Source organism: Arachis ipaensis, chromosome B06, assembly GCF_000816755.2.
Source record: "Arachis ipaensis cultivar K30076 chromosome B06, Araip1.1, whole genome shotgun sequence".
In the NCBI taxonomy this organism is placed as follows: domain Eukaryota; kingdom Viridiplantae; phylum Streptophyta; class Magnoliopsida; order Fabales; family Fabaceae; genus Arachis; species Arachis ipaensis.
In genome coordinates this window covers 113,027,106-113,039,261 of record NC_029790.2, presented here as the reverse complement: position 1 = coordinate 113,039,261, position 12,156 = coordinate 113,027,106, and the positions used below count along the sequence as shown (strand labels likewise).

Sequence of the window (12,156 nt, the reverse complement as noted above, 5' to 3'; positions counted from 1 at the left end):
TACATGAACTGGTTATTAGCAACCATGTCAATGAGTTCTTGAGCTTCTGCAGGCATTTTCTTTAGGTGAATGGATCCACCTGCAGAAGTATCCAATAACATTTTAGCTAATTCAGACAGACCATCATAGAATATATCCAGGATGGTCCATTTTGAAAGCATGTCAGAAGGACACTTTTTGATCAGTTCCTTGTATCTCTCCAAAGCTTCATAGAGGGATTCACCTTCTTTCTGTCTGAAGGTTTGAACATCCACTCTAAGCTTACTAAGCTTTTGAGGAGGAAAGAACTTGGCTAAGAAAGCCTTGACCAGCTTATCCCAAGCGTTCAGGCTATCCTTAGGTTGAGAGTCCAACCATATTCTAGCTCTGTCTCTTACAGCAAAAGGGAAAAGCATGAGCCTGTAGACTTCAGGATCTACTCCATTAGTCTTAACAGTATCACAGATCTGCAAGAATTCAGTTAAGAACTGAAAAGGATCTTCAGATGGAAGTCCATGAAACTTGCAGTTTTGCTGCATCAGAGAAACTAATTGAGGTTTCAGCTCAAAATTGTTTGCTCCAATGGTAGGGATGGAGATGCTTCTTCCATGTAAATTGAAATTAGGTGCAGTAAAGTCACCGAGCATCCTCCTTGCATTATTATTATTTTCGGCTGCCATCTCCTCTTCCTGTTCGAAAATTTCTGAAAGGTGCTTGCTAGATTGTTGTAATTTAGCTTCTCTTAGTTTCCTCTTCAGAGTCCTTTCAGGTTCTGGATCTGCTTCAACAAGAATGTTCTTGTCCTTGCTCCTGCTCATATGAAAAAAAAGAGGGACAGAAAAATAATAATAATAGGGGTCCTTGTGTGAGTAGAAGAAAAGAAGAAGAAAAAAATTCGAACACAGATGGAAAAGGGGGTTCGAATTTGGGTGAGATGAAGTGTTAGTAGATGAATAAATAAATAGAAGGAGATAAGAGAGAGAGAGAATTTTCGAAAATAATTTTTGAAAAAGAGTTTGTGATTTTCGAAAATAGTTTTTGAAAAAGGTTAGTAATTTTTTTTCGAAAATTAAAATAAAAAATTAAAATAATTAGTTAATTAAAAAGAATTTTTGAAAAAGAGGGAAGATATTTTTTAAAATTAGAGAGAGAGAGTTAGTTAGGTAGTTTTGAAAAAGATAAGAAACAAACAAAAAGTTAGTTAGTTAGTTGAAACAAATTTGAAAATCAATTTTTGAAAAGATAAGAAGATAAGAAGTTAGAAAAGATATTTTAAAATCAAATTTTTGAAAAAGATATGATTTTGAAAAAGATAAGATAAGAAGATATTTTTGAAAAGATATGATTGAAATTAGTTTTGAAAAAGATTTGATTTTTAAAATCACAATTAATGACTTGATTCACAAGAAATCACAAGATATGATTCTAGAACTTAAAGTTTGAATCTTTCTTAGCAAGCAAGTAACAAACTTGAAATTTTTGAATCAAAACATTAATTGATGATGTTATTTTCGAAAATTATGATATAAGATTAAGAAAAGATTTTTGAAAAATATTTTTATAATTTTCGAAAATAAATAAGAAAAATGAAAAAGATTTGATTTTTGAAAAAGATTTTGAAAAAGATAAGGTTTTTAAATTGAAAATTTGATTTGACTCATAAAAACAACTAGATTTTAAAAATTTTGAAAAAGTCAATCTAAATTTTCGAAATTTATGAGAGAAAAAGGGAAAGATATTTTTTTGATTTTTGAATTTTTAATGATGAGAGGGAAAAATATGAAAAAGACTCAATGCATGAAAATTTTGGATCAAAATAATGAATGCATGCAAGAATGCTATGAATGTCAAGATGAACACCAAGAACACTTTGAATGTCAAGATGAACATCAAGAACTTATTTTTGAAAAATTTTTAATGCAAAGAAAACACGCAAGACACCAAACTTAAAAATTTTTCATGTATAGACACTATGAATGCAAGAATGCATATGAAAAATAAGAAAAGACACAAAACATGAAAACATCAAGATCAAACAAGAAGACTTACCAAGAACAACTTGAAGATCATGAAGAACACTATGAATGCATGAATTTTCGAAAAATGCAAGATGAATATGCAATTGACACCAAACTTATAACATGACACATGACTCAAACAAGAAGCACAAAAATAAAATTTTTTTTTGAATTTATGATTTTTTTGTATTTTCTTTTAATTTTTTTTGAAAATCATTTGAAAAAGAAAAATAAGGATTCCAAAAATTTTTAATATGAATTCCAGGAATCTTGCACTCTTATTCTAAAGCTCCAATCTGAGGGTTAGGCATGGCTTAATAGCCAACCAAGCTTTAGTATGTAACTCAGACATGCCACAGCTGACATTCCAATTAACTTGCCTCTATGCTGATGGGTAGAAGCCCCTCTCCAAAAGAATTAGACATGGCTTTACAGCCATCCAGGCTTCAACATGCTTCATGAAACTCTAGAATTCATTCTTAAAAATTCTGAAGAAAAATATATTTTTGAAAAGATTTATTTTAAATTTTTTTTTTCGAAAACAAAGGAGAAAATTTTTGAAAGATTTTTGAAAATAAAACAAAAATAAAATTACCTAATCTGAGCAACAAGATGAACCGTCAGTTGTTCAAACTCGAACAATCCCCGGCAACGGCGCCAAAAACTTGGTGCACGAAATTGTGATCTCAGGCAACGGTGCCAAAAACTCTGTACGCACGTCTTAATGAATCATTTTTCATTCACAACTTCGATACAACTAACCAGCAAGTGCACTGGGTCGTCCAAGTAATAAACCTTACGTGAGTAAGGGTCGATCCCACGGAGATTGTTGGTATGAAGCAAGCTATGGTCACCTTGTAAATCTCAGTCAGGCGGATATAAAATAGTTATGGAGTTTTCGAACATAAATAATAAATAGATAGAAAATAAAGATAGAAACACTTATGTATATCATTGGTGAGAATTTCAGATAAGTGTATAGAGATGCTTTCGTTCCTCTGAACCTCTGCTTTCCTGCTGTCTTCATCCACTTAGTCTTACTCCTTTCCATGGCTGGCTTTATGTAAGGACATCACTGTTATCAATGGCTACTTTTAATCCTCTCTGGAAAATGGTCCGATGCGCTGTCACTGCATGGCTAATCGTCTGGAGGCATCACCCTTGTTAATGGATTGAATAGAAAAACAGTAGTACTTTGCATTAATCCTTGAGGAACAGCAGAGCTCCACACCTTAATCTATGGAGTGTAGAAACCCTACCATTGAAAATACATAAGTGAAAGGTCCAGGCATGGCCCCCATGATCTAAGAACTAGGCGTCCAAAGATGTTTAATACAATAGTAAAAAGTCCTATTTGTAATAAACTAGTTACTAGGGTTTACAGAAGTAAGTAATTGATGCGTAAATTCACTTCCGGGGCCCACTTGGTGTGCTTGGGCTGAGCTTAAATGTCACACATGTAGAGGTCAATCTTGGAGTTGAACGCCAGTTTGTAACGTATTTCTGGCGTTCAACTCTGGCTTGTGACGTGTTTCTGGCGTTTAACTCCAGACAGCAGCGTAGAACTGGCGTTCAACACCCTTTTATGTCATCTAAACTCGGCCAAAGTGTGGACTATTATATATTGCTGGAAAGCCCTGAATGTCTACTTTCCAACGCAATTGGAAGCGCGCCATTTTGAGTTTTGTAGCTCCAGAAAATCCACTTTGAGTGCAGGGAGGTCAGAATCCAAAAGCATCAGCAGTCCTTCTTCAACCTCTGAATCTGATTTTTGCTCAAGTCCCTCAATTTCAGCTAGAAAATACCTGAAATCACAGAAAAATACACAAACTCATAGTAAAGTCCAGAAATGTGAATTTAACATAAAAACTAATGAAAACATCCCTAAAAGTAACTAGATCCTACTAAAAACAATGCCAAAAAGCGTATAAATTATCCGCTCATCATTAGATCACAAAGCTCTGAGTTGAATAGTTTTGTTACTGCTTACACCAAATCAACTTCTGCCCCTCACTTAATTATCTATTGAATTGAATTTTCAAGTGAAAACTCTGAATGGTGTATGGTGTATTTCATTTCAGTGAGAAATGTATGGTTTAAGGCCTTATACAATTGCCTAGAAAACTCATTATTCATTTCTTACTTTTACTTTTTATCTAACCTGTAACTTTGATGTAGATATATGATCACCAGCATCACATGGGCCTTCTCATAATGGAGATAAGGGAATTGGCTTCCAAGTATAAGCAAGTTAAGACCTTGGCTGAGTCTTCTGAGTTAATGCATAAACATGATTCAGCCATGACTAAATCTGCTTTAACTGAAGCAAGACAACACGAAGAAAGTTTGAAGAAGACAGTCAGAGGCAAATTCGCAGTTAGAAATTCAACTGAACTTTTTGAGTAAATTAGCAAAGGAACAATGGGATGCATATAAATCTGTGATTGATAGCTGCAGCAAGCTCAGATCAGAAAAGTTATTTCTTTCAAATCATTTGTGGTTGTTTAATTAATGGAAGTAACATCAAAATTAGAATTTTTACTCCTGTGGATGTAGAGTAAACTGATTGATAATGCTCACTGTTAAATAACTAGAATATTTTGGCCTTATGGTATGCCTTGTATTAGATTAAATTTCTACATTCCTGTTTATTAGTTATTTTAATGAGATAGGACATCTTTACTATTAGACTTATACAATTAAGTTGACTTTTGATGGGTTTGAAAGAGATTATATATCCAACTTTACTGTTTGCCTGGTTTTCAGTTTCAAGTGGTGTGACTGAATTTCTAATGCACATATGTGATATCATGTTCTTGAGACTACACTTCAGGCTCTCATGTTCTTGCTTTTCTTCTTGTGTTGATGTTGAAAATGCAATTCTCACAGTGGATAGAGCAAGCTTCTGAACCCAATAAGGAAGCAGTTATTAAAGCATTGCTAGGTGCAAAAGAAGCTATGCTTGGGATTAGATATCATATGCGCCTAATGGGTGAGGCTGCAGGTGTTCCTGTAAGTTCCTTACATTGATTTGGCACTTATTATTAGGCTTCTTCTGTTTGAATGATGTTGATTACAAATTATATCTGCTAGTAGAATATCACTACTCTTTCCTTGCAATTCATGCAGATTGAACCAGAATCACAAACAAAACTTTTAGATGCTACACTGAACTTGGAAGGAGTGTTGTTGGCTGGAGTTCCAGGAGTAGGAGGATTTGATGCTGTCTTTGCTGTTACTTTGGGAGATTCAAGCAGCAATGTGACAAAAACATGGAGCTCACTCAATGTTCTTGCCCTTCTGGTTAAAGAAGATCCTTGTGGCGTTTCTTTAGAAAGTGCTGACCCTAGAACAAATGAAATCACTTCAGTTGTATCTTCAATTCATATTGAATAATTTATTGTAAATATTGTTTATTTTTAATACGATGAATTTGTTTATTTTTTGAAATATTGTAAATATTCGAATATAAATTAGATAAAAATTTGTATTAAATTTATATTTATTTTGTATGAAAACAAGTTTATTTTGTAATTAGAAAAAGTAAAAAAAAAATTCTATTTTACTTTACAGACGGATTTACAGACGGATTTTCTGTCTGTAATTATGATTTTCCAAAGTTTAAATTACAGACGAAAAATTCGTCTGAAAATCTATCTGTAATTACAGACAGAAAATCTGTCTAAAAATCCGTCTGTAATTACAGATGAAAAATCCGTCTGAAAATCTGCCTGTAATTACAGACGAAAAATCCGTCTGAAAATTCGTCAGTAAATAGTAAAAATCCGTCGGTAATTTTTCGACGGAAAAAAAATTCGTCGATAAATAATTTCCGACGAGACTTTTACAGAGGGACAAAATCCGTCGGTAATTTCGTCGGTAACCAAAAATTCGTCTGTAATAAAGACTAAATCTGTCTGTAAATCTGTCTGTATTTATCCATTTTCTAGTTGTGATCATCTTCTCTTTCACTTGTTGCTTTTTGATCTGCAGTTGACAGATGTCTTTTCATGGACCACCTTGAGTAAAAAGCATCTGAGTGTAAAGCATCCAATTCAAATTCTAGTTATTGCATGAGCAAACAATTATTTTTCAAAATGAACAATCTTTCTTAAAAAACCTGTACCATCATTTAAACAAGAGAGTCGCATTTCAAACAACTGCATCATCCATTCCAATTCTCTTAACTTTTTAAGTGTCTATACCACTTTCCACTTAACTTGAGCAATCTCGAACTTATTATCATTGGCATCTTATTTAATTCCACATTGTTTATATCAAAATCTTTAAACAGAATAATTATCATCTTTCTCCTTACTTTTATGCACAAAATATTGTTTATATTTATATCTTCAGATATTGTTGTTTTAAAAAAATGTTGTTTAAAATTATATTAAAGACAACAATTACAAATATTGGTATATATTCTTAGTCATTCAAGATTTGAATTGCATATATACACAAAATAAAAAATTTTGAGCATCTAATATTTATTTAAATAAATGAGTAATTTGGTCAACTCAAATTGACCATTGATATCTATAACTAAAAAAGTATTATATATTTTCTCAAACATAGCCTAAAATATCATTGTCAAAAGCCAAAATAGTTGTGAAAGTTCAATATAAATTTCTTTTCCTTCACTTTAATAGTTTGATAATTTATGACTTTTGTATTGAGCAGTAAAACTATAAAAGTATATTATAAATTTAGAATAAATATTTATTCTGACTCTATCTATTTTTACGGAAGACTATATAGCCTCAAATTAAAAATAAATGACTAAATAACTTTTTAACTATTTATTCTTTTGTAGTCCAAAAATAACGTTATCCTTTGTAAAGAGTAAAGACTATACAATCCCTTAAAATGACTTCGTGGCCGAGAGATCCCTTCTTCACAAGTAAAAAGTTAATTTTGGAGGTTAATAAAATCCTACACAACCAACAAAAGTGTAATAAGCTTTTTCTTTTGTTTTTTGTCTTTATTTTATTTTATCTTGGATAAAGATTTTTTTTAATGCAACAGCGTACATACAATAGACTGATCTAATCAGCCTTATCACCTTTGGACTTTTGTAAACAGAATCCATGAAAATACATCACAACAAAATAATCTAACGACACCAGTCCAAAAGAAAAGAAAATAATCCAACGCTAGTATACTGGGATTTGTTGGCCTCCAAAAGAGCTGCGCCGAATTCAAATATTGGGTTAAACTCATAATATAGAGCTCATAATAGGTATAGTGTGAGTGAGAGAGTGTGTGTGTTACGTAAGAATTAAAAAAAAATCTCTCTTACTAGTGAAATCTATCCGATCTTTCACTAGCTCTATGATAAATTTATATTTTATGATGATTTTTAGATTAAAAAGAATAAATTTTATTAACTTAACTTGCATGTATTCTTTGTAAATACATACCATAGTTGTCAGAACCAAACCGGTGATTGAACCGGTCAGGCTACTGGATCACTGGATCACTGGTTCAACCGGTGGGTCACTGGTTGAACCGATTGACTCGGTCCTATATAAATAAAAATAAAAAATAATTAAAAATTTAAAATTAAAATTTAAAATACATATTTTTACTAACATTTTAACAATAAATACATATTTTAAAAAATATATTAATAACAATCAAATATCAATTCTTATATATAATTTATGGTGCAAAATGAGATAATAAATAAGTCACTAGTACAAAATACTTTTTCAATTTAATGAATAAGAAAAAAAATAAAACATAACACAATCAATATTAATATATTAATATATTTATATACTATGTGTTTTTAGTTGTTACCATGTGAATCCATATTTAAAAGATAAAAAAAACATAAAAATTCAGTAGTTTATTATATATTTAATTTTTGTCATTTATTATATTGAGATGCATGTTGGTGCAGTGGTAAGATGGGAGGTGTGATTGCTGGCTTTCCTGGGTTCAAATTCCACATCACTCATTTTTGGAGTAATTTGGACAGGAGCTTCTACCATGGTTCGGCGCAGTGGTAAGATGGGGGCGTGATTGCTGGCTTCCTTGCGTTCGAATCCCGTGTCACTCATTTTTTGAGTAATTTGGACAGGAGCTTCTACCATGGTTCGGCGGCGCGCGGGTCTAGTGGAATATGGGGGTGCGAACTGGCTGGTTTTCAACGGGTTTGACCACCGTTGATTGGTTTAATTGTAGGTCCAGTCTAAATTACTAATCGAACTGGCCAGCCCACCGGTTTATCGGTTTTCCGGTCGAATCGGCCAGTCTGGTCCGGTTCTAATAACTGATACGTACTTTTATGAATTTTTTTAACTATATTTAATTGATTGAAACCTATTTTTTAGCCCTTTAGAATTGTCAAATTAATTTCACTTTTATTTAATTCAATGCCTTGATATATTTATTGAAGTTGTTCGAGATTTAGAAGGTAAGAATGATTTAGAAATATGGATATAAATAATACAAAAGCAGAGATTTTACAAAGAAATAAAGAAGAAAAATCCTGTGTTGTATGCACGTACCAGTTTGATCGTGTGTCTTATTTAAAATGACACGTGACTTGCGATGCGATTTGGGGGGAATTTTGGTCCTTTTAGATCACTTTTGAACCAATATGAATCAAGATTTAAGGGCGGTCAAAGAAAACTCATCATACACTCATTTTTATCATAACAAGACAACTATACCTGAAATAGAGAAATCAAATAAGAGAATGGAAGAACCCAAAAGAGAGAATAACAAGCCAGAGATAATAGTTGAAGATATGGAAGAAGGACTCTTCAGCATTGTTATCAATGAGGAAGCTAAAAAGGAATTATAGAAGCTTTGGTGGAGATCCCTCACAATCAAGCTATTGGGGAGAAAAATAGGCTACACAGCCATGAAAAGAAGAATAGAATATATGTGGGAAAAATTAGGAGAACTTGGTATCATTGACTTGGAAAATGACTTAACCTTGTAAAATTCTATGCTCAAGAGGATTTGGATGTTGCCCTTTTGGATGGACCATGAAACATTTATGATCACTATTTGGCAGTAAGATTGTAGAAGACAAAGGTTAATCTTTTTACAACGAGTATTGATAAGATCATAGCTTGGATTTGCTTATCTTGCTTACATATAGAACTATACAATGAGAAAATTCTAAGAAAAGTTGGTGACCTCATTGAAAAAACTTGCAAGATTGATTACAACACCTGTCATCTATGCAGAAAAAAATATGCCCTTCTCTGAGTATGTTTATAGCCCTCTTGAGTAATTTGGACAGGAGCTTCTACCATGGTTCGACAGCGCGCGGGTGCACTGTGGACCCACGCGGGTCTAGTGGAATATGGGGTACGAACCGGCTGGTTTTCAACGGGTTTGACCACCGTTGACCGGTTTAATTGTAGGTCCGGTCCAAACTACTAACCGAACTTACCAGATCACCGGTTCATCGGTTTTTCGGTCGAACGGCTGGTCTGGTCCGGTTCTGATAACATTGATACATACTTTTATGAATTTTTTTAACTATATTTAATTGATTGAAACCTATTTTTTAGCCCTTTAGAATTGTCAAATTAATTTCGCTTTTATTTAATTCAATGCCTTGATATATTTATTGAAGTTTTTCGAGATTTAGAAGGTAAGAATGACTTAGAAAGATGGATAAAAATAATACAGAAGCAAAGATTTTACAAAGAAACAAAGAAGAAAAATCCTGTGTTGTGCGCACGTACCAGTTTGATCGTGTGTCTTATTTAAAATGACACGTGACTTGCGATGCAATTTGGGGGGAATTTTGGTCCTTTCAAATCACTTTTGAACCAGTATGAATCAAGATTTAAGGGGGGTCAAACAAAACTCATCATACACTCATTTTCACCATGACAAGACAACTATACCTGAAATAGAGAAATCAAATAAGAGAATGGAAGAACCCAAAAGAGAGAGTAACAAGCCAGAGATAATAGTTGAAGATATGGGAGAATGACTCTTCAGCATTGTTATCAATGAGGAAGCTAAAAAGGAATTATAGAAGCTTTGGTGGAGATCCCTCATAATCAAGCTATTGGGGAGAAAAATAGGCTACACAACCATGAAAAGAAGAATAGAAAATATGTGGGAAAGATTAGGAGAACTTGGTATCTTAACCTTGTGAAATTCTATGCTCAAGAGGATTTGCATGTTGCCCTTTTGGATGGACCATGAAACATTTATGATCACTATTTGGCAGTAAGATTGTAGAAGACAAAGGTTAATCCTTTTACAACGAGTATTGATAAGATCATAGCTTGGATTTGCTTATCTTGCTTACATATAGAACTATACAATGAGAAAATTCTAAGAAAAGTTGGTGACCTCATTGAAAAAACTTGCAAGATTGATTAAACACCTATTATCTATGCAGAAAAAAATATGCCCTTATCTGAGTATGTTTATGGCCCTCTTGAATAGGTTTTTCGCGGCTCCATCCTAGTTGCATCCGAATAGCCAGGCGGCAATCCGAGCATTCGAGTTGGTGTGTGATTTTTAGAGATTTCAGCTCGGGTTGAGGTCTTTCTATTTTTCTTCCTTTATACTATTCCACATAAGGAAAGAAAACATCAGAAAGACTATATTTCTCTTTGTGCCCAGCCGAATCATCATATCTTTGATTTGTTTGAAGATTCCTTTCACGGGTTTAAAGTGGAATATTTTAATGTTCGTCCGGCCCATAGTCATCGTTCGTTTTGGCAGACCTTGGAGCACGAGCGCCAAATTGTGACTTATTGGAATTTCACAGCTGTGGCTTCCTACCTTATGAGGATAACTTACGAGGGGCTATCTCCCAAAAACAAGGACATTGCCGATATCTTATTGGCAATTTTTGGAGACAAGACATTGAACCCTCACGATGTAATGCGGAACCTTGAGGCGGGTAGATCTTTTGTGGCTAGGTTTCTCCTTTGTTCCATGTTTCCGAGTTTGTGATTTTGTTGCTTTACTTTCGAGTTTGTGACTTGTGATTTTCCTTTGTGTTTGTGTTATTTTCCAGTTGAGATGGCTGGCAGGCAGACAACTTTAGCGAGGTTGAAGGTTGTTTTTCTTCGTGATTCTGAGAGTGGGGGTGATAGGATCTCGCTGTCAACTCCTCAACTAATCTCTCAGCCAGACTCGCAAATGATTTCTCAAGAGATGGTTGCTACTGGGGCAACTAGTGTTGATGTTGAGGTTGTGGAGATTCCTATTCACAAGTCTAGTAGGAGGCAAAAGAGGCCAGTTGAGGGAAGCAATGGAGAGAACTTTAAGGAGGAGGTGTATGTTCCTTCCATGATAGATCGAGGCTTCAATGCTCTAACTTTCATTGATCAACACCTTCTTCTGGGTACCAAGGACTTCTTCCATGTTTGCGACCTTGCCAGCCAGGCAAAGTCTGTATATCGCGCTCTCCTCCATTCAGTTGCCATTGTTCGGAAGGTGGAGCCAATGATGTCCTAGTTTTTTTTATTTTGGATGGCAAGCTTTGCCAGTCTCAGGTGGAGGTCGATAAGGTAAAGAAGTAGATGGAGGATGCCAAGACTGCCCAATTGAAGGCTGTGATGGATGCTGAGGATGTTAGCTCAGAGATTCTATCTCTCTCGGAGTGGGCTTGTTTCTTAGCTTGCTCAGGAAAGGAAGCAGGTCAATGAGGCTGAGTCGGGGGTTACTTCCGCTCATATTGAGGTGGAGTGTTTGAAGGCTGAGGTCGTTCTGTTGAAGAAGCACAAGGAGGGCTTGATCGTTGATGCTAAGGATGCTATTTCGGCCACCGAGGAGGCTTTGAAGGCTCAGGTCTGGGTATTGACTCCCGATGTTGATGTGACCATCATGAGAGCCTTTCGGACCGTGAGGGATGGGGAGATTATAGACTTAGAGTAATTTTTATGTTTTCCAAAAAATTTCTAGGTTTGTAAGCCATTTGTTCGGCATATAGATATTGCTTTAGTGGCCTTTTTTGTCTATTTTTTTATATGAACAATGTTTTTGGGCCTCTTGGTGGGCCAAACTTAATATTTATTTGTTGTTGGATATCTATTTTTTTGGCCTCGAGGGTGATCAGTCCCCGGGGTGATCGTTTTTGTTCATACTATTTTACTTTGGTAAAAACGTGAGGAGTATGTAGAGTCGTCCTTTGAAAAAAATTAACTTCGTGTTAAAGGTT

General features: G+C 34.3%; 1 protein-coding gene across 2 annotated transcripts in view; it reads left to right on the top strand.

Annotated features, from left to right (window-relative positions):
- Positions 1-5,432, top strand: part of LOC107647349 (phosphomevalonate kinase, peroxisomal-like) — a 9,116-nt gene extending 3,684 nt beyond the window's left edge. The window contains exons 1-3 of one of the 2 annotated variants that reach the window (XM_021104814.1): positions 4,353-4,473; positions 4,887-5,009; positions 5,127-5,432. In XM_021104814.1, coding sequence (XP_020960473.1) covers positions 4,956-5,009; positions 5,127-5,393 — 321 coding nt within the window. In that variant the 5' untranslated portion in view covers positions 4,353-4,473; positions 4,887-4,955 and the 3' untranslated portion in view covers positions 5,394-5,432. Of the gene's footprint in view, positions 1-4,352; positions 4,474-4,886; positions 5,010-5,126 lie in introns of those variants that run through there. The other variant, XM_021104813.1, reaches the window with a different exon arrangement.